Consider the following 22,041-nt stretch of genomic DNA (forward strand, 5'->3'; position numbering starts at 1 on the left):
GGGAGCTATCGAGTTCATCTATGGTAGCTGAGATCATTAGTTACTCCCTGCTGCGATATCAGTTGGTGACAGATGGAAGGAACATATGGCAACCGTTCTAAAACAACAGTATTGGCTCCTGGGTTCAATTCAAGGCTTTGTCCTATAAAGCCTAGCGCAGCTGAAGTAGAGCCTCTCTCTTCATATTTTGCAGTGGTAGCTGACTTCAAGCTAACAAACCCTGTGGGCCAGGCATGCTCAGTGGGTGGCCCTCAGCTATGGAACTTATTTCCCACACTGGTGCGAGCGTGGATTTTTAGGAAGAAGATTAAGACAAGGCCTCTTTCTCAAACATATCTTGGTGGGGCAGAGGAAGGATTAGTGGCAAAGGAACTTTTGTTTATATTGGTGGAGGTTTATTGGTATATTGCATTAGTTCTCTCTATAGAGGCAAATAATGTATGTCTGATTTCATTTGTATATGCACACTGTCATGGTGAGAGGGCACATGTACATTAAAAATACACATCATAAGTTGGGACAATGAAACGGGAGAGAAGGAAAAAATGACATGGCATTATTTAACTCATTATGATTGTCTTCTTAGACTAATACACTATTCTCTTTATTTTCAACCCCATTATAAATTTGATCTTCCCCTGGTAACATGCTAAGCCAAGTGCAGTATCAGAAGTTGTGAAACTCAGTCAAAGACTGATTGTACAGAACTATCCCAGTTCTGCCTGCCACCAGTAACCTTTATTTAAATATAAATCTGCACAGGCAAATTTTGTATGTGTAAGATTTTTGAAGCAGTGTGTGTTGATCCTCAAGTCTAATAGAGACGCTGCTCTCTAGATGAGCTGAACGTACTTTATAATACTGTTGGTGCCTTATGTTAGAACAGCTCATTTTTAAAAAACAGTTTGGTAGTCCTGGAATACCAAAAGCCAGGATAGTTCAAACTGAACTGTTTAGCAAAAGGACACTTCATCTCTCTACTTAAAAACAGTTCTACAAACAGAGTAAAGTGGAGGGCCTCAACTAACAGCATCTTGCTTGAGGTACATCTCAATTCTTAAGCAATTCCTTCTGAGCTACAGGTCCATATAAAAATCCATTGCATTATGCTTAAAGCCCCACCACAATCTTTGAAAGAGTCATTAGACAATGTAAGTAAATGCAATTTTTCCGCTTTCTATTATTTTTATCAATCTATCCATGAGAGATCTGATCACCTTCTACGTACAGAAATCAGTATCCAGCTGACAAGAATAATATCATGTAAAGCTTTGTCTAATATCAAAAAGCTAAGAAGCTCTTGAAAAAGGTGAATTTGCTGTCTCAGCATTTGGGAAAATTATTTATTTCAAGAAGAGCCAAAGGGAAGGAGGAAAATTTATTATACCCATGTTTAAAAGATTTTGGGGATGTGCAACACATTCCTTTTAGGAAATGACAGTTATCTTGGTCCATTACAGATGTTTTCAGAGCCACTCTGGAGTTTTAAAATATCATATTAACCCTGGATTCAAGCTGGTGTAGTCCACAAATTAATTAATTAGATAGACAATTGTGTCGCCGATATCCACTGTCAGCCCGTTCTCGGTTATGCGAACTCGTTTCTCAGCCAGGTCAAGGTGGAAGACAGCTTGCTCTAAAATGGGTGTTTTCTCTGCATCTTCTTTTCCAAGCACAGGAACACGACGGGGGCCCAGCACAGGATCATCAAATCGCATTAGTTTTACTTTAGAGAGCTCTACAAAAGAATTAACAATTCTCAGGTCAGAGGAGTCTATACCCAGGTTTGTGTTTCACCCAAACTAACCAGAATGGAGGTCTTTAATTAATAATGGACCCTTCTAAGGCATCTTTCTTCAAACAAATGCACAATACTTTATAAACACCAATTAAGCCCCAAGCCATATGCAATATGTATTATGACCATTTTACCAATGGGCACAGAGCTTATACAACTTGGTCACCAAGCAAGTTGCTAGCAGAATTGGGAACAGAACCCACGAGTCCCGATTTCTAAAGCTCAGCACTGAATGACATTAGCTGCTTTTTCTGCAGCTATTACAGAACACAAACAACAATTCACATCTCAAGAGCTTTACTAATGAGCCCAGAAACTAATTGACAAATAAAGCTCTCTCTCACCACTAGCCTTCATCAAATAGAAACTCCTCAGGTACTTGCTTAACAGTGATATCCAGAAGTAACAAAGATCTGGAAGAATCATTGATTTATTCTCTATTGTCTACATTCATTTCAAACTGCTAGTCTGCAGAACTCTAGTTAATGGTGTATATGAGTCCAAAATGTATTTTCCTTTCTGTTTGTCCTTTGCCATGCACATTACCATGTACTCCTTCCTTGAAGCATATTTTTTAAAGTAGTTTCCCTGTGCATCACTATAAAATTGTGTCTTTGTTCTTGAGATAAGCATTATTACAAATGCAAGTTGTTAAATCACATGGAAACAAAATCAGCCTTGGTTTTACAAGCCTGTAGACCAAGTCCAGTTTTCCCTTCATATCTGGTTGCCAGTCTGCACTGCTTGAGTTTTCCTTATCTGGCTCTGGAATTAGCGAAGTCTCCAGACAAAGAAAAGCTGCTGTCCCTTTAAGAAAACTGCTGCCTTTCAACCTACTAGCCTGAAATGTAACATTTTTCCAACAATGTGTTTGATGGCCACAGTATTCTCCAGTAAGGCATTCTGTAGCAAGTGAGTAAGGAGAAACTAGAAATTGCTAAACAAATCGATTTATCAATGTAAGCTGGAGAAAAATACTTGTTTTAACTGAAAAGGAAAATGTAACCTCTAAAAAAAAAATGCTGCCCAAATGACCTCTGAAATTATGCTATTGTCGAGGCACTATAAAATATTAATTAAAACAACTCTTACAGCACCAGTGGGAAACCGCTATTATTCCCATTGTACAGCTAGCTTCTCTGTACCTCAAACGTCCTAAGGAATTTGCTCAAGGCCATTCAGTAAGTCAATGGCAGAGTCGGCAGGAGAACACAGGGTTTCCTTTCCTCCATTCCATTTATGCACGCGGCCCCTCTGGCACTTACTATGAGGGGATGCTATATTGCAACATAAGGCAAGAGTTAAACAACAGGACACAAGACTATATGTCTGGAAAGCAAAGAAGCAAGAAGAGAGACTGAATTACATGAATACCAGCAGCAACCTTGGACATCTCCAAGAGAAAGTTTGTGGAGGTTACTTTGGAAATAATTTCTCTAAATAGGAAACCACACAAGCACAGCACAACGGGAATTCAAGATGGGCACATTCATACTTGCATAGAGTCCATGGGTTTTTTGGTTTTGTTTAACACGTTAACTTTACCATCTCATCTGTGACCCATTGGTCCCTTGAACCCATAACCTGAGCCACATCGAAAACCTTTCTGTTTACAGCAAAGAGGAGCGGACAGAGAGCTGTAGACGGGAATTTGAGAGTTTGACAGAGGGAGGCTTACAATGGTGAGGAGGACCCGCAACACCTGTGCCAGCACTGCTTCTGTCTCCTCCACCTGCGCCTGTAGCCAGACAGAGCACCAAAGCATGGATGCTTTTACCCAGATTCTGGTGTGGGCTTGCAAAGACTGTAATTTGCAATTTCCACTTACTGATATCCAGGCTGGGGGTGGCATCCAATGTGAAAGGTGCCTACTGGTGGAATCTCTCAGGCAGCAGGTGGGAGAGCTACAGGAGGAGGTGGCCAGGCTGAGGAACATCCATGTCCATGAGCAATTCCTGGACAGTATCCATGTGGAGACAGCTGATGGTGCTGTCCCAGTTGACAGGACTACTGACACTCCAGTGGAAGAGGAGATGCCTCAGGGTGTACCTGACACACCAGTGGAGGAGGAGGCTCAGAGTGGACACAGCCAGCTGGTTACTTCTAGCAGCAGGCGGTGCTCCACCGCTGCTGCGAACCCTCCTGTTGTGGTAAAAGATACAGGAGAGAAGAAATCACCCCCAACAGTTAAGGGGGTGAAGCCTCGTACCCCTAAGGCTGGGAGGTCTGCTGCCACCACTGATAAGAAACGTAGGGTAGTGGTGGTTGGAGACTCTCTGCTGAGGGGGACGGAGACACCCATCTGTCGCCCTGACCGTTCATCCCAGGAGGTATGCTGCCTGCCAGGGGCCCGTATCCGAGATGTTACAGAGGCTTTGTCGAGGATTATCCGGCCTTCTGACTACTATCCCATGCTACTCATCCATGTGGGCACAAATGATACTGCGAGGTGTGACACTGAGCAGATCAAGAGTGACTACAGGGCTCTGGGAGTACGGGTTAAGGAGTTTGGAGCGCAGGTGGTATTCTCTTCGATTCTTCCTGTTGAAGGTAGGGGTCTGGGCAGAGACAGATGCATCGTGGAGGTGAATGCCTGGCTGCGAAGATGGTGTCGCCAGGAGGGCTTTGGCTTCCTCGACCACGGGATGCTACTTGAGGAAGGACTGCTAGGAACAGATGGCGTTCACCTTTCGAAGAGGGGAAAGGCCTTATTTGCGCACAGACTGGCTAACCTGGTAAGGAGGGCTTTAAACTAGGTTCGACGGGGACAGGTGAGCAAAGCCCACAGGTAAGTGGGGAACAAGACCTGGGAGATGGGTTGGAAACAGGAGGGAGCACGGGCTATAATGGCAGAGAGGAAGGAGGGTCAGGGCAAAGCTGGGAGGCAAAATCAAACCAGTATCTTAGATGCCTTTATACAAATGCAAGAAGTATGGGTAATAAGCAGGAAGAACTGGAAGTGCTAATAAATAAATACAACTATGACATTATTGGCATTACTGAAACTTGGTGGGATAATACACACGACTGGAATGTTGGTGTGGATGGGTATAGTTTGCTCAGGAAGGATAGACAGGGGAAAAAGGGAGGAGGTGTTGCCTTATATATTAAAAATGTACACACTTGGACTGAGGTGGAGATGGACATAGGAGACGGAAGGGTGGAGAGTCTCTGGGTTAGGCTAAAAGGGGTAAAAAACACAGGTGATGTCGTGCTGGGAGTCTACTACAGGCCACCTAATCAGGCGGAAGAGGTGGATGAGGCTTTTTTCAAACAACTAACAAAATCATCCAAAGCCCAAGATTTGGTGGTGATGGGGGACTTCAACTATCCAGATATATGTTGGGACAATAACACCGCGGGGCACAGACTATCCAATAAGTTCCTGGACTGCATTGCGGACAACTTTTTATTTCAGAAAGTTGAAAAAGCTACTAGGGGGGAAGCTGTTCTAGACTTGATTTTAACAAATAGGGAGGAACTTGTTGAGAATTTGAAAGTAGAAGGAAGCTTGGGTGAAAGTGATCATGAAATCATAGAATTTGCAATTCTAAGGAAGAGTAGAAGGGAGTACAGCAGAATAGAGACAATGGATTTCAGGAAGGCGGATTGTGGTAAGCTCAGAGAGCTGATAGGCAAGGTCCCATGGGAATTAAGACTGAGGGGAAAAACAACTGAGGAAAGTTGGCAGATTTTCAAAGGGACGCTATTAAGGGCCCAAAAGCAAGTTATTCCGATGGTTAGGAAAGATAGAAAATGTGGCAAAAGACCACCTTGGCTTACCCTTGAGATCTTGCGTGACCTACAAAATAAAAAGGCGTCATATAAAAAATGGAAACTAGGTCAGATCACGAAGGATGAATATAGGCAAATAACACAGGAATGCAGAGGCAAGATTAGAAAAGCAAAGGCACAAAATGAACTCAAACTAGCTATGGGAATAAAGGGAAACAAGAAGACTTTTTATCAATACATTAGAAGCAAGAGGAAGACTAAGGACAGGGTAGGCCCACTGCTCAATGAGGAGGGGGTAACAGTAACGGGAGACTTGGAAATGGCAGAGATGCTTAATGACTTCTTTGTTTCGGTCTTCACTGAGAAGTCTGAAGGAATGTCTAGTATAGTGAATGCTTACGGGAAGAGGGTAGATTTAGAAGAGAAAATAAGGAAAGAGCAAGTAAAAAATCACTTAGAAAAGTTAGATGCCTGCAAGTCACCAGGGCCTGATGAAATGCATCCTAGAATACTCAAGGAGTTAATAGAAGAGGTATCTGAGCCTCTAGCTATTATCTTTGGGAAATCATGGGAGACGGGGGAGATTCCAGAAGACTGGAAGGGGACAAATATAGTGCCCATCTATAAAAAGGGAAATAAAAACAACCCAGGAAACTACAGACCAGTTAGTTTAACTTCTGTGCCAGGGAAGATAATGGAGCAGGTAATCAAAGAAATCATCTGCAAACACTTGGAAGGTGGTAAGGTGATAGGGAATAGCCAGCATGGATTTGTAAAGAACAAATCGTGTCAAACTAATCTGATAACATTCTTTGATAGGATAACGAGCCTTGTGGATAAGGGAGAAGCGGTGGATGTGATATATCTAGACTTCAGTAAGGCATTTGATACAGTCTCACATGATATTCTTATAGATAAGCTAGGAAAGTACAATTTAGATGGGGCTACTATAAGGTGGGTGCGTAACTGGCTGGATAACCGCACTCAGAGAGTAGTTGTTAATGGCTCCCAATCCTGCTGGAAAGGTATAACAAGTGGGGTTCCGCAGGGTTCTGTTTTGGGACCGGTTCTGTTCAATATCTTCATCAACGATTTAGATGTTGGCATAGAAAGTACGCTTATTAAGTTTGCGGACGATACCAAACTGGGAGGGATTGCAACTGCTTTGGAGGACAGGGTCAAAATTCAAAATGATCTGGACAAATTGGAGAAATGGTCTGAGGTAAACAGGATGAAGTTCAATAAAGATAAATGCAAAGTGCTCCACTTAGGAAGGAACAATCAGTTTCACACATACAGAATGGGAAGAGACTGTCTAGGAAGGAGTATGGCAGAAAGAGATCTAGGGGTCATAGTGGACCACAAGCTTAATATGAGTCAACAGTGTGATACTGTTGCAAAAAAAGCAAACATGATTCTGGGATGCATTAACAGGTGTGTTGTAAACAAGACACAAGAAGTCATTCTTCCGCTTTACTCTGCGCTGGTTAGGCCTCAACTGGAGTATTGTGTCCAGTTCTGGGCACCGCATTTCAAGAAAGATGTGGAGAAATTGGAGAGGGTCCAGAGAAGAGCAACAAGAATGATTAAAGGTCTTGAGAACATGACCTATGAAGAAAGGCTGAAGGAATTGGGTTTGTTTAGTTTGGAAAAGAGAAGACTGAGAGGGGACATGATAGCAGTTTTCAGGTATCTAAAAGGATGTCATCAGGAGGAGGGAGAAAACTTGTTCACCTTAGCCTCCAATGATAGAACAAGAAGCAATGGGCTTAAACTGCAGCAAGGGAGATTTAGGTTGGACATTAGGAAAAAGTTCCTAACTGTCAGGGTAGTTAAACCCTGGAATAGATTGCCTAGGGAAGTTGTGGAATCTCCATCTCTGGAGATATTTAAGAGTAGGTTAGATAAATGTCTATCAGGGATGGTCTAGACAGTATTTGGTCCTGCCATGAGGGCAGGGGACTGGACTCGATGACCTCTCGAGGTCCCTTCCAGTCCTAGAGTCTATGAGTCTATGACCTAATTTTTCATTGCTGAAAACCACCCTGAGTTGCTACAGAAGGTTGCAGCACCTGCATATAACCTCTTGATGTTTATGTGACACAGCTACCTCTTAAGCTGTTCTGTGGGGGGTGGAACAGAATTCATAGCAGTTTACCTGCAGACTCTGGCTCCTAGGTAACAAAACACATTTGTCTTAATGCCTTCACATGGCAGCTCATTACTGCCAATGAACTCTAAGTGCTTTCAGAAAGATTCTGCTGGTACTTATTCCCTATTCCTTTTAACATTATAGAGTCTAAAATTTAAAACTTTAAAAGAAGGCATTTAGTATATTAAGAAATGGGAGGGAATGGATGGCTCCGGGGACTTGTAATGGAATATTGAGCCTTTCACATTTAGGTCACTGGTTTCAATTTAGCAGAGGTGAATAGCGACTGATAGACCACTGGACAATTTTTCAGTGGTCCCCATTTGAAATGAACTATCTGCTTCTGTCTAGGTTCTTAGAGGACAAGTGTTCACATTATAAATCATGCTATTGTGGTTAGCACTGTTTGGCCTTTATGTCAACTGTCTTAACAGAGTGGCTTAAGGACAAGATGTACTATGACAAAGATCTCCCTCCCTAAAGATTATATCTGTAGATTGGGTATTGGTAAGGATATGGGGTGTAGAGATGCTTTGCAGGATAAATAAAAGCTTTGAAATGTCAATCTGGCACCTTCTCCACAATGAATTCGTTTTAAATGTCTGAACAGAAGATAAATTGCAATCCGGCAATTCTCTTCAGAGGGCTCTAACCCAGGAGGCCCTCACCCTCCTGGAAGAAGCTCCATATAGCAGCCTATTGGACCATTAGACCTCCCTCTTGGGAATCCCTGGCACAAGAACATATCCACTGTGCAAATCACTGATAGAGAGTAAGTGGCTCTTTTGGTGGAGAATAAAGGACTAACCAAGGAGGGAAGACAGTGCTTATTAAGGGTTCATATCAGAGGCACACTCATTTGCTTGTCAATAATGCCTCAGCTTCTGTAATTGTACGCCTCAAAAGGAGAGTGCACCCTGTTTTATCCTGTATTCACATTCACTGAGCACAGAGCTCTTCGCTTCTGACTAAGCAATTATTAAAACAGGCAAAATTTCAGAAAGAGATTCCTGTTGATAACGAAGATCTGCCAAGCTGCCTCCTGGGAATTCGAGAAACTGCACAATTGTTCAGAGATTGCCTGGTTGAAATATGATATCTGTACTTCCAAATCAACATTTACCTTTGATTCCTCTGTCCACCTTCATTAAACGCCTGATTATTGCATCTCTACCATCTCCTTGTCTGACCTCGATTTTTGTAGAGAAGTGGCCATTAGCTGGTTGGGGGTTTACCAAAAATAGAGATATGCTGGGCTGTAAGAAATTAAGAATAAACAATTTTTTTTAAAAATCATGCTTTTTGTGAATAGAATCGCATAGGAAGCATGCAACCAGCAAGGGAACAAAGAGAAATGTCTGGCATCCAAGTGCATTCTAGAGGGACAAGAAAACCTTTTATTCAGAAATATTGAATACCAGTGGATGGATGTAAGCACCATCACAGACCTTAAAAAAATAAGCTATAGCATAGCATATGTAAAACAATGCTTCCTGTTTCTTTAAATACACTCAAGTGTTTTGCTTTTAAGATATCCAAATAGCCATATTAAATTATTATAACTAGCTGAAGGATTGGTACAAGGTAGCATTACGGTGAACTTCACAGAGCTCCATGCCTTATTACTCACTCTACCTCTCAAAGATTTCACTACACAGAGGTGTAATGAGGTCTCAGTTTACAGGCCTTTGTTGTTTTCACAAAATGCAATGCAGTACAGTAGTACATTATTGCAGTTATCAATCAAAATCACAGCACATTTTGGGATGCATCAAATCAAAAATAGCACTTTCCATGTGGGAGCTCAAATTCCTTTTTAGACCCTGAACTTTGCAATACCCTAAATAGACAGGGTGACTAATAACTCCATTTTTCAGACAGAGAGAGGTGAAGCGAGACTTGCCCAAGCCCATACAGGATTTTCATGACAGAGCCAGGAATAGAACCCATGGGTCTGTACTCCCAAGTCTTGGCCCTATGCTTCAGCCACAAGATTACCCATTCCTCTCTAGCAAGCATTATTCTTGTGCACTTGTGTGTGAGTGAGTGGGGAGGGAGGGAGGGGAGGTTTCCTCCAAATTCAGTCACCTCTGATGAGTCTCCCAGTTAGTGTAAATTAGAGAGGTTCTACTGAAAGCAAACTTAAGACACAATCACAGTCATGTTAAATTCTACATCTAAAGAACAAAACAAGCATCACTTTAAGTTAATTCAGTGCTTGTAAAAGGTGTTGGATTGACAACAGGAGAGTTTTTATATTGATCACACAACTTGAAACCCCATCACTACCCTGCCAATGTGCTTCAGTCCTTAACCAGAGTGCCCACTAGAGACATGAAAAGGTAGTTTAGTCTCCAGACATCCAGTCTGTGGCTTTTTTGAGCAGAAACACCAATCACGGTGCAAGAGAATGGATGTTTATGCTGTGCAATCATATCCACTGGGAACTGGACTGAGAACAAATTCGTATATCACAGGCTACTGGATAGCAAGATAATTTAGTCATTACCAATTTTAGCTTAACATGAACCAACATGTCCTGTCACAAAGTGCCCTGAGCCATCTCGTCCTCCAGTGCATATATTTTTTGATGGGAACACATCCTCAAATTGAAAGTCATTTTATTTTTTAAAATCAGTTAATGATGTACCCTGTATTTCCAATGCCTCTGGATTTCTGAACTTACTTCCATTCTGAACACAGAAAAAGGTTTTCCAGGACAGCAATCTTCTTTTATTTTATCATCTGCTTCAGAAGCAAATTTCACTTCGATATGATCCAGCTTTGGTGCATTGGGAAAGAAGAAATAAAAGTACTATCATCCCCTCTGAATTAATGAGAGACACCAGGCCACTGAAGTAGAATTGTTTCTACAGTACAGAGGAAGGCAATCCCCGTTGATAAAAGGCAAAACAAAGAACAACAGGAACAGAATACTACTGCCAGCATGGTAACCTTCCTCAGAGGACTGAATTCAAAATGTAGCTAAGATCACTGACTTCATATATTACAGAATATAAAGTGAGGCATTCAATTCCTTTACATCTAAATATTATGAGATTAGAAAACCTGAAATAAGTTATTTCCTGTAACTGCGCCTAGGCTTTCCCCTTCAATTTCCCAAATTGGCATCTGCATGCACTGTAAAAGCAGCATGCACCATATTCTAGCTCTAAATGCCCTGGCATGGAGATTACTCCTTTTAGGAGATGACGTATAGTCGCCATGGCAAGATCAGAAGCTATAACAGCATAAGAATTCTGACTATGCTCACTGGTATTCCTTGGAACAGCCCTCTATGGCTCTGGCCATGGAAGAGGCCAATTATCTGCAATTTTTGAGGAAGCCAGAATATTGTCTGACGTTTCCCACTGTTCACCGGCAAAGTGCCTTTTCCCACTGACTTTCTGTCAGACACAATTCCAGAGAGAACTGGCTCTTCAGAGCTGGGTCATCACTGTACACACTAAGAGAATCTCGCAATAAGAGCAAACTCTGCTTTTTGTATTAGTGTGCGTGCCAGTGTTGATAAAAACATTAAACGTTCACGGTCATCCCAAATCAGAAATGAATTTAGGTAGGCTTAAAATCTCAGCAAGTGTTGGGCCTCCAGTTACTCCAATAGAGGTCAAATAAAATATGCCACCAAATGAACACGAACCTCCAGGGAATTTGTCAAATAGACTATATTCTCCATGAGTACAGCCCGTTCATCAAATTCCAGCTCCAGGTCAAGAACACGTGGACCCTTCTTTTCCAGATTTTCCTGTCATGTCAATAGAAGGAAAATTTAGATTAAAACTCTCCCAGGTTGTAAATGAAGAGGACACTGGGAAGCTACACACTCCAGCTGCATCAGTCCTGAGTAGAGCAGGTTATTCGCTGTTAGAGCTCTTTGCTGGCAACAATTTCACCACGCACTATAGTACAGTAGTTATAACTGACAATGAAATGGCTGTTTCTACAGCGAGATACTGACACTGATGGAAGGGGGAGAGAACCTCAGCTCCAGTATTTGAATGTTCTTTTAAAAGCGAGAATGCATTTTAACATAGAATTTGAAAAGTATATAGAAACAGCTGTGAACATTTCACTCTCTCTTTAAATGTGCAAACCGTAGGACACTCTTATTAAGTTGCCATTTTTCTGCTGCTTCACAGCAGGAAGTCCAGTCTGATGACCTAGTTTGAGACAGGCAGGCAGAAATCGGACACATCCAAAGTAATTGTATATTAAGTTCTTCATAGAAAAAAAATGTACTTTGTATATTAAAGCACAGTTACTCAAAATTCCAACATTTAATTTAATACACACAATGGATGAAATTGGGGCCACAGTGAAATCAATGGGATTTTTTCCATTGACTTCAAAAGGGGCCAGGATGTCACCTCCTATGTATGAAATCTCGAATGAGAACAAAACAGAACTTCCTTTTCAAAGCTAAGACTCCAGTCTCTCTCTTGCTTTCACAAACTAAGCTGTGTTCCCTTAACATCTAACAAAGTCAGATTTCAGGTGGTTGTGGCTTTCTGCTTCATTGAGAAATTGTTTTTATATGTGTTTTTTTAATATCCAAGAATCTTAAAAATCTATCAGTAATTTGCTTCACTTTGTAAATTAGAAAATCGTTCTTTAATGGAAAGAACAAAGAAATATATCTTTTGTACACTGAAGTTGCTGAATAATCTACTTCTGAGCATAGCATGTTGGCCCAGTGGCTCTCAACCTTTCCAGACTACTGTATCCCATTCAGGAATCTGATTTGTCTTGCGTATCCCCAAATTTCACCTCACTTAAAAACTACTTGCTTACAAAATCAAACATAAAAATACAAAAGTGTCACTCCACAGTACTACTGAAAAAATTGCTTACTTTCTAATTTTTGCCATATAATTATAAAATAAATCAATCGGAATACAAATATTGTACTTACATTTCAGTGTATAGTTAGCATATAGAGCAGTATAAACAAGTCATTGTCAGTATGAAATTTTAGTTTGTACTGACTTCACTAGTGCTATTTATGTAGCCTGTTGTAAAACTAGGCAAATATCTAGATGAGTTGATGTACCCCCTGGAAGACAATTGTTTACGTGTACTACTGGTTGAGAACCACTGACCTAGGAAATTAAAAATCTGGGCTGGATGTTTCTAGGTCTCGTTATGTAACTGCTATCTATTGTGGCTTCAAAACAAACATGCTGAGATGGTCTGATAAGCCTTATGCGTAGGGAGGTAAAGTGGAAAGCATGACCAAAGCTCATGATGAAGGGATGCCATCTAGTTAGTGCCAGCCTCCTTGCATTAGATAGGATCTTTAAATATAGGCTTGTTTCAGTATAGGAGACACATTGAACAGTTAAAACACTAAACAGCAGACCTTGTGACTTTTTGGAGCCAAAGCAAGACAGACAACAGCTCCAGCATCTACACCTACGGGTGGGTGCATAACTGGCTGGATAACCGTACTCAGAGAGTAGTTATTAATGGCTCCCAATCCTGCTGGAAAGGTATAACAAGTGGGGTTCCGCAGGGGTCTGTTTTGGGACCGGCTCTGTTCAATATCTTCATCAACGACTTAGATGTTGGCATAGAAAATATGTTTATTAAGTTTGCGGACGAAACCAAACTGGGAGGGATTGCAACTGCTTTGGAGGACAGGGTCAAAATTCAGAATGATCTGGACAAATTGGAGAAATAGTCTGAGGTAAACCAGATGAAGTTCAATAAAGACAAATACAAAGTGCTCCACTTAGGTAGGAACAATCAGTTTCACACATACAGAATGAGAAGAGACTGTCTAGGAAGGAGTATGGCAGAAAGAGATCTAGGGGTCATAGTGGACCACAAGCTAAATATGAGTCAACAGTGTGATACTGTTACAAAAAAAGCAAACGTGATTCTCGGATGCATTAACAGGTGTGTTGTAAATAAGACACGAGAAGTCATTCTTCCACTCTACTCTGCGCTGGTTAGGCCTCAGCTGGAGTATTGTGTCCCGTTCTGGGCACCGCATTTCAAGAAAGATGTGGAGAAATTGGAGAGGGTCCAGAGAAGAGCAACGAGAATGATTAAAGGTCTTAAGAACATGACCTATGAAGGAAGGCTGAAAGAACTGGGTTTATTTAGTTTGGAAAAGAGAAGACTGAGAGGGGACATGATAGTAGTTTTCAGGTATCTAAAAGGGTGTCATCAGGAGGAGGGAGAAAACTTGTTCACCTTAGCCTCTAATGATAGAACAAGAAGCAATGGGCTTAAACTGCAGCAAGGGAGATTTAGGTTGGACATTAGGAAAAAGTTCCTAACTGTCAGAGTAGTTAAACACTGGAATAAATTGCCTAGGGAGGTTGTGGAATCTCCATCTCTGGAGATATTTAAGAGTAGGTTAGATAAATGTCTATCAGGGATGGTCTAGACAGTATTTGGTCCTGCCATGAGGGCAGGGGACTGGACTCGATGACCTCTCAAGGTCCCTTCTAGTCCTAGAGTCTATGAATCTATGAATCAGTGGAGTTCTGCAGCATCAAGAAAGGAGAACATTCCCTAACAAAATCTTCTACCCTTAATCCCCCCAAAAGCCATACGGTGTGTTTTATATATGGGATGAAATAATTAAAGTAGTTTAATCTTAAAAGGATGCCATATCCCCTGGCATGCTTTAATGCAGCAGATACTGACCCAGGAGAATAGTCAGGGGGCAGTGTTATAGCTGGTCTTACCCATTCTATTTCTCTGAATATTGTGTGCTTCATCAGAAGGGGGTAATTAGGTTAGTGCTGGATGCACAGGGAAAGAACGAGCCTGCATTTGTGTGGTGCAACAAAACTCGCTGCTCTACTAAATGAACAACGTTGCTTACATGTGTTTTAAAAAGAAAATAAGTTATCATCATCTAGTTATTTTAGAAAAAAAAGTAACATTGTCACAAGCTCATTACTTACCCCTTTCTATTCACCATCAACGCTCCCAATTCAAGCATTCAAAAATCATGAGTCAGGCCCCCAAAATCAGGAGACTGGCTTAAAAATAATGAGATTTTTAAAAATAATAAATGTTGGATTCTACTGACCTTTTGGTTTTTGAGCATTCCAACTTCTTGTCTTCGAGCTTTTCTTTGCCACCCCAGGAGAGATAGAAACTTACTTTTCTGACTCTCATGAACATTACATGACAAGGGCTTTAAGAAAATCCCTAAGTATCTTGAGACTCACAATAAAATTGTGAGAGTTGGTAACACTCCACTACTAATAATCCAGCTCAGCAATCCACTGATGCACTCTTAAAAACTGAGTGCCCAGTAACTAACTCTAGATTTGTGCCAAACTTCTAAACTATATTAAGAATTCTGCTAAGACAGAGCGATAGCTCAGTGGTTTGAGCATTGGCCTGCTAAACCCAGAGTTATGAGTTCAATCCTTGAGGGGGCCACTTAGGGATCTGGGGCAAAAATCAGTACTTGGTCCTGCTAGTGAAGGCAGGAGGCTGGACTCAATGACCTTTCAAGGTCCCTTCCAGTTCTAGGAGATAGGATATCTCCATTTATTTACTTAATATCCCCATAGCACCAGCTTGTTCCAGTTTTCATTCCGAGAACACAAACAAGAAACGAAGCATTTGATGTGTGCAGGAGGGATACACTTGAAGCAGCGTGGCACAAATCATACAAATTTGTATTAGTTGCAAGCTATGGAGTGGCAACTAGTCCATAGTTCACTTAGGCCAATACATATTGAAGGCATTTACACATCAGCTTTTGTCCAAGAGTTTCAAAGTGCTTTACACACTTTATACACAAAAAGCCCCATTCCATTTCTTCTTTTTGGAGATATATCATCTGATTTACAGATAAGAAATTGAACAGAGAGGGGTTAAATGACCTGCTCAAGATGGTAGAGGAAAGCAAAGTCAGGAATAGACTAGAGAGTCCCAGCACCCAGGCCTGTGCTCTAAACATTTGATATCACTGCCTACATTTCAGATAATTCTCTCATTTCCAACTGAAAACTTGTCCTTATCTTGGTCCCGTTCTCTGACACCTACCTTAATCAAGGCAACAAAAGGCATAACCCTCTTCATAAATTTCTTCAGCTCAGGCAAGGTGTTCAACTCACCAGCGATTATTTTGTTATCTGGCAATTGTCCTCCATTGATCTACAACATGGAACAACAATACACTAAGGACTGCACAGCAAATATCAACACACTCCACAGGGATTTACCAGTTTCCTCCGCACCTTCTTTCACACTCCTCGTATGCCTGTAATGTCCTCCCTCCACCTACAGTGCACACAGCTCAAAATCCACCTGCTCCCACAATCCCATGGGGAACGATTTTCCAAGTCCCTTTAAATAACATTTTTAAAGTAAACCTAAAAAAAGCCTGGGAAAAAAAAACTTGACTATATGCCAGCCAGGCCACCAATTTGCTTATGATGTATACCCCTCACTCTCTCAACTCAGTGCTTCTCCAAGCATCCTGTCTATCCCAGTCACATAGATTTTAAGCTATATGAGACTGGGACTAGGGATATTTTCAGAAAACCTAAGTGACTTCAGAATCTGAGTCCCATTGTCAAATCACTTCAAAAATGAGATTTAGGCACTTTTGAAAACTTTACCCAATGTCTTTGTTCACTATGTAAAGCAACATGCATAAACCTATAACATTAAGTATGCCTGGATTTTTGCCACATGTTTTAATCTTGTGAAATAAGACCCTCCTTTAAGCAGACATGGAGCAGCAGTATCTTAGGCCATTAATTTTTTTAAGGTTCAAATTCCACAATCCAATATTTGCTCTGCAACTTTCACTGGCAGCAGTGACCATTGCATCTCTGCATCCAATGGCAGACTTCGATTGTGATGTAAAGAAAATGCAGATTTCACTCCACTTTGGTTTACCCTCAGAATACCAACATTTGTTCATTTCCAACCATATGTGAAATCTAACCCTGGTATTACAGATGGGGGTGGAAAAACACAACTTTGCAATCTACCAATTATGATATTGACTTGTCAGGGCTGAGTAGAACAATTGTTCATGCACCATAACAATTACAGGATCAGTTCCAGCAGCTCAGCAATGCAAGGTCTGCTGCTTTTAAGCCAGATTTCCTTACACTGTATTATTTACAAGAGAGAAAGATTGATTGCATTTCAGCAAATTTCCTGCAAAGTTGATGAATACCATACCCACCAAGTACCAGAACTGATGCTTCTAAACCTCCTTGCATAATAAGGCAGAATTAGTCTGACAATAGCCAATATTTCCTCAAAAACATTGGGGAAGGAAGGTGAGAATATTTTACTAATCCATGCATGTGAAAAAGATTACAAGTAATGGAATGCTGGCCAGTCTTTATTTTAAAAATGTCAAAAGTAAAAGGTCATATTGTGGACTCAATCATGTGCCAAAACCCATTTTCACTGAACGCTGTAATCCTCTGTCGAGTTATAAGAGTATAATAAAGCAAAGTAAAACTATTTCTCCTTGCTCTCAATTCCTCAATGCCAAGCTAACTTTTGTTTCATGGACAGAAAAACAGAGAGCATATGAGAACTGCAATAAGTGTCAACAAAAGAAGATCACCTGGTAGTGCTTACGCAAAACTGATAGGGTGGTATATTGCCAAAGTGGATAGTTCTTTGCCACGTAGATGGTGCAATGGGATGGCTTCTGGGGCAGCTCCTTACCACCCTTCTAAAGAAAGAAGAGGGAAAATATGTATCATCTCAGAAGTGTCCCTGAATCTGTTAACTTTATGCATACATTTTTGGAGAAGGGACTTAGTGTATTTCACCTTTCCTTTCGGGGGTGCCATGTAGTTCTTGAGACGCAGTCGGAGATCATGGGCTGCTTCCATGAGGTATTGGGAAGATCGGATCAATACTTCATCCACTGGGCCTGCTACTGGCCATGAAGCTTTCATAATGGAGTCAGGCTGTCAACAAAGAAAATGACAGGCATTGGGATTAAAGGACAAGAAATTCTGGTGACTTCTCTATCTATTGTACTTTAATTGGAAACTGAACAGTCAGGAGACACGTAAAGAGTTTAAATTTCGCAGTACACCAACTCTCTAACCCTGTAATTCAGATAGGAGTATATTTCTGTACTTCACAATTAGCATGCATCGGTGAAAATGTATTAATGCCCACACACACATGCTCATGTTTATACCATTACATAATTTTTCATTTGCAAACTTGAAATTTACTTCTGTGGTTGTTAAATTACCTACACAAGTGTGGATATTGGCTGTATGACTAAGTGAATGAACTCCACATTGTTATTTGGGTTAACTTTAGGTCACCCCATAACAATGAGGCATATGACTACATTAAAATTATGTATGTTAACACAATATCCTTGCAAACATAGCTGCATATACAAGGTTCACATTGTCTCACATTCTTGCTGTATGAAATGCATTCACACAATTCCTCTATCTACATATGAAAGACATCCAGGTATTAAGCACAAACCTGATCTAAGACCCACTGAAATCATACAAGTCTTTCTACTGAGTTCAACAGACTTTGGATAAAGCCTTCATCTACAGATTATCAACTACAATTACATTTCTCACACCAATATTAGTTTTATAACAAATACAGCATTTTACACACACACTCTCTGTAGCTCATAGGGCTAGCATGCATTTACTACATTCACTGCCTTGCCTTTATTATATTCAGTAGTAATGCAAGGAACCTACAGGCTTGCATTCTGTAAGACATTGTCTTCAGCAGTTAGCATGAGGCTCAAGGCCCATGAACTTCGGCATAGATAAACTGCCCAACAGTAACCCCTCTGTTTTGGGGAACTGGAAGTAGTGTATAAGGGGGGATTTTGTCCATAATGACATCAGCCAACCACGGAAACATGAGCTAGCACCAGGTTTTGGAAAGAACATCCAACTACAAGAGTGCCATAGCAACAAAATTGACATATATGATAATGAGTTGAAATCATTAATATACTAACCTATAGAAGAAGGCTACCTCAACATTAGTAAGGGTAGGAAATACAAATAAGGAAGAGGGGAGAAACCCCTATTGAATCTGCATTAGATATGGTAGTATCAGTGTACCATATTATAAAAGTGGCATCCTAGTTGCGGGCAGGAGAAGAAAGAGTGAGATGTAGTCCTTGGGAAGTGACAGAATGATGGCCACTGGGGAAGATGAGGAAGGTGATGATTATGAAGAAGATAATGGCTAACATTGCTGGTTGTTCTGCAAGGAATGGTGTAAGTATGGATGTTCAGATGTACTTTTTGTATTATCTCTATCTACCTTACTGAGTTAAACTGTTTGTGACTCTGCTAAATGTATTAATAAACTATTTGTAAATACAGAAGAGTTCCTATAGTCTGAGTTGCAACTGTGTACATCGGGCTTCACAACAATATAGTAATTGTAATAATACTGGGCCTGATCTTGGGACAATAACCTATCAACCCTCAAAGTGGTAACTGGGAATTCTTACACATAATCTATAGATCAGACTACATCTTGAACATTCCGGCATCAAATTTCTCACATATTAAAGTTCACATAATATAAGTATCACAAATATACACTTCATATGTATATCATATACTGATAGAGGTCTAAAATTTTAAACACTAACAACGAAAACTGGAGCAGTACCTTCAACTCAAATAGATTGATGATGCAGTCAAAGTTCAGTGATTCATGATGCATATTAATTTTTCTCTTGCCCCAGACTTTGGGCTGACTAAGTATGCATGCTTACTGTGACTAACCTGAGCCAAAAGCAGAGTCTCAAAGAAGCATTTTTGAGTTATATACTAGTACCTTTCCCAACAGTGTCCATACATGTTCGCATAGATGAGGGCAGACTGGAGCCAGCAGCAGAGTCTGAGCTTCAATAAACTGAAAGACCAAGTCCCTGTGCATTCCTTCTATCGCTAGTTCTCGGTACTTATCTTTTGCTGCCTGAAACACAGCCAGCAAAGCCACAATTAAACATTCTAGTTGTCCTAGAGAAATATTTCTTAAAAAGCCAACTTCTTTGCTTTAATATGTGTTTAAAATGTAAACTACTTAGAATCCAATAATAGATTATTAAAAGGACTATATTTTCTTAAACAGCTGGGAATGGAAGAGTACGAACTTCTGCCAATTGGACATCATAGTTCTACATTATTATGGCTCTTAAAAAAAAAAACATCTATCGACACAGACATAAAAGTCAGAGATAACTGTAATTGTATATTAGGTGCTATCATTCTGGATGGCCCGTATAAAAGATGCCATTAAGTACTAAGAAAAAAGGCAATAAAAATGATCTATCATTCTGTACACTGTTCAGCCTGCCTAATCATATTCCTGAAAGACAAGTCAATCACATAAAGCAGTCTCTACAAGCTTTTAAGAGAAATCAGATGGTTCTGCAGACACTTTAGAGAAATGCTGACACCTTATGAAACATTTTGAAAAACATTCCATTTTCAAATAGTTCTGCTGATGTATTTTCTGTATTTCTCATGTATATTATTCTTGTTTTAAAAAAGCTGAGGCAAGGAAACACTTTTTTTAACCATTTGTGCTTTTCTGCTGCATATTGCTCACCTAAGATCATAGGGCCCAATTTGCAATATCACAGCTGCTTCCTGTAAAAGTATTATGCCACAAACAGACCACCACGAACTCAGATCCTTACTTAATTTAGTTATTCATGTTTCTCAGCACAATACGGACCCTGATTCAACTGTATAATTAAATAGGAATCAGAAACATCAGTATCAAAAGAAAAAGCCACATGATGTAACAAATGTCAGAATTTGGTTTCCTGCCCCCGAAGAGCAGGCCTTCTACCTGAAATTCAAAGAAGCCAGTTTTCAGAGCTTCCTTGAACATCATCTTCTCATAATTTTGATCTGTCTTTGTTATGCCTGCACTCATTTCACTAGGAAGAAAAGAAAGAGAAAACATTAGCATCACACAGTTCAACGCACATAGTAATGGCAATAATAATTAAAGATAATGGTAATGAGACATTATAAATTACCCTGATCTGGCAGGAACATACACTAGTCTGACATTTGTTTGTTTTAAAGCCTTCACTATTTTGTAGAAATAGCTTCATAAAACAAACAAACGTGAAAATTAGATTCACGATAAGAAACTAAAAACTACAAAGATATTTATTCTGAGAGGTACCTGGCAAAGACTCTGTCATTGAAGGTGCTGGGAGGCCCACTTCTTAAACTGTCCTTATTCGCAATCATTTCCTTCACCCACTCCACCCAGGTGTAGAGACGGAGAATACCAGCATCTGCCATGGCTTCCACAAAGTTGGCATCCTCAACTGTGTCGCCAGCATCAGCCAGTGCCAGACGCATGCCTAGAGGAATGAGAGACAGGATTAACTAACTTCTGGTTCCACAGCCAACTAGTAAATGCGACTGCCTGAATCCTAACTGGTCTTTCGTGCAGAGGGCCAGCAAAATGCATACAGAACACTCGCCTATGAAGGACAAGCGTGTGTTGCAAGTGGAGAATGTGAGTGAAAGCAGTGCCTCAAAAGAGATCTGGTTGATTGGAGTGAGGAGGGCAGTGTATCGCCTTGTTACAGGAGTGTGAGAGACAAAAACCATTGTGTCCCAAAAGGCTGGAATGATCTTGGGTGGGGACATGTCCAAAAAGAGAGGGGTATGAATGAACAAAATAATGAGTCAAGCACAGCAGCAAAATTCTGCACTTTTCTCATTCACTATCTGGGCCCTGGGCCTGAGAAGGGGACGTGCGACAAGAAAGGATGCCAAAAGGAGGTGCCAAAGAACCTTGCAGTTGATGGGAAAAAAAAGAAAAAAAAAAGAAAAGAAAAGATCCTTCCTATCGACCCAGAGTCCCTGATAACTAATGCCAGGATTAACATGTACTCTGCATTCTTACAGATACAAGAGCTCGGTGATTATTCACAGACAAGAGCAGCCAATAACCATGGCACTTTTTGCAATTCAAATATCAAAGCTGCAAATAAACCATACTCCTTGGAAGATGGCACGACAGACCCAAAAATTTAGCATCACTAAAACAAATGCAAGTTAACGGGCACTTACCATCTGCAGAAAACTTGTCAACAGCTTGGCTCAGGGTGAGGAAGTTGCCCGTAGACTTAGACATCTGAAAGAGAAGACAGACAAAAGAAATTCTGACATGTTCATGCTGCTCAGTTTGATAAACAAAGGAGGAAAGATGCAAATAAAACAAGCTGTCCCCACCTAAGGGGGTAGGATTGTGTGTCATGGATAACCAAGATAGATGAGAGAGATTCCTGTGGCTTGCTCAGGACTTAGCTTTCTGCATTACTATGCAAGACACC

The 22,041-nt window shown here is 40.6% G+C and overlaps 1 protein-coding gene across 3 annotated transcripts in view; it reads right to left on the reverse strand.

Moving 5' to 3' along the window:
• Positions 1-1,365: 1,365 nt before the first annotated feature.
• Positions 1,366-22,041, reverse strand: part of LARS1 (leucyl-tRNA synthetase 1) — a 53,512-nt gene continuing 32,836 nt past the window's right edge. For 2 of the 3 annotated variants that reach the window (XM_050962537.1, XM_050962539.1), the window contains 11 exons: positions 21,779-21,842; positions 20,877-21,060; positions 20,532-20,622; positions 19,509-19,649; positions 17,486-17,626; positions 17,275-17,385; positions 15,726-15,836; positions 11,347-11,451; positions 10,372-10,467; positions 8,809-8,941; positions 1,366-1,738 (listed from right to left, as the gene is read on the reverse strand). In XM_050962537.1, the coding sequence (XP_050818494.1) occupies positions 1,533-1,738; positions 8,809-8,941; positions 10,372-10,467; positions 11,347-11,451; positions 15,726-15,836; positions 17,275-17,385; positions 17,486-17,626; positions 19,509-19,649; positions 20,532-20,622; positions 20,877-21,060; positions 21,779-21,842 (1,383 nt within the window). In that variant the 3' untranslated portion in view covers positions 1,366-1,532. Of the gene's footprint in view, positions 1,739-2,943; positions 3,128-8,808; positions 8,942-10,371; positions 10,468-11,346; positions 11,452-15,725; positions 15,837-17,274; positions 17,386-17,485; positions 17,627-19,508; positions 19,650-20,531; positions 20,623-20,876; positions 21,061-21,778; positions 21,843-22,041 lie in introns of all 3 variants that reach the window. The other variant, XR_007775504.1, reaches the window with a different exon arrangement.

The sequence above is a fragment of the Gopherus flavomarginatus genome, chromosome 7, assembly GCF_025201925.1.
Source record: "Gopherus flavomarginatus isolate rGopFla2 chromosome 7, rGopFla2.mat.asm, whole genome shotgun sequence".
NCBI lineage: Eukaryota > Metazoa > Chordata > Testudines > Testudinidae > Gopherus > Gopherus flavomarginatus.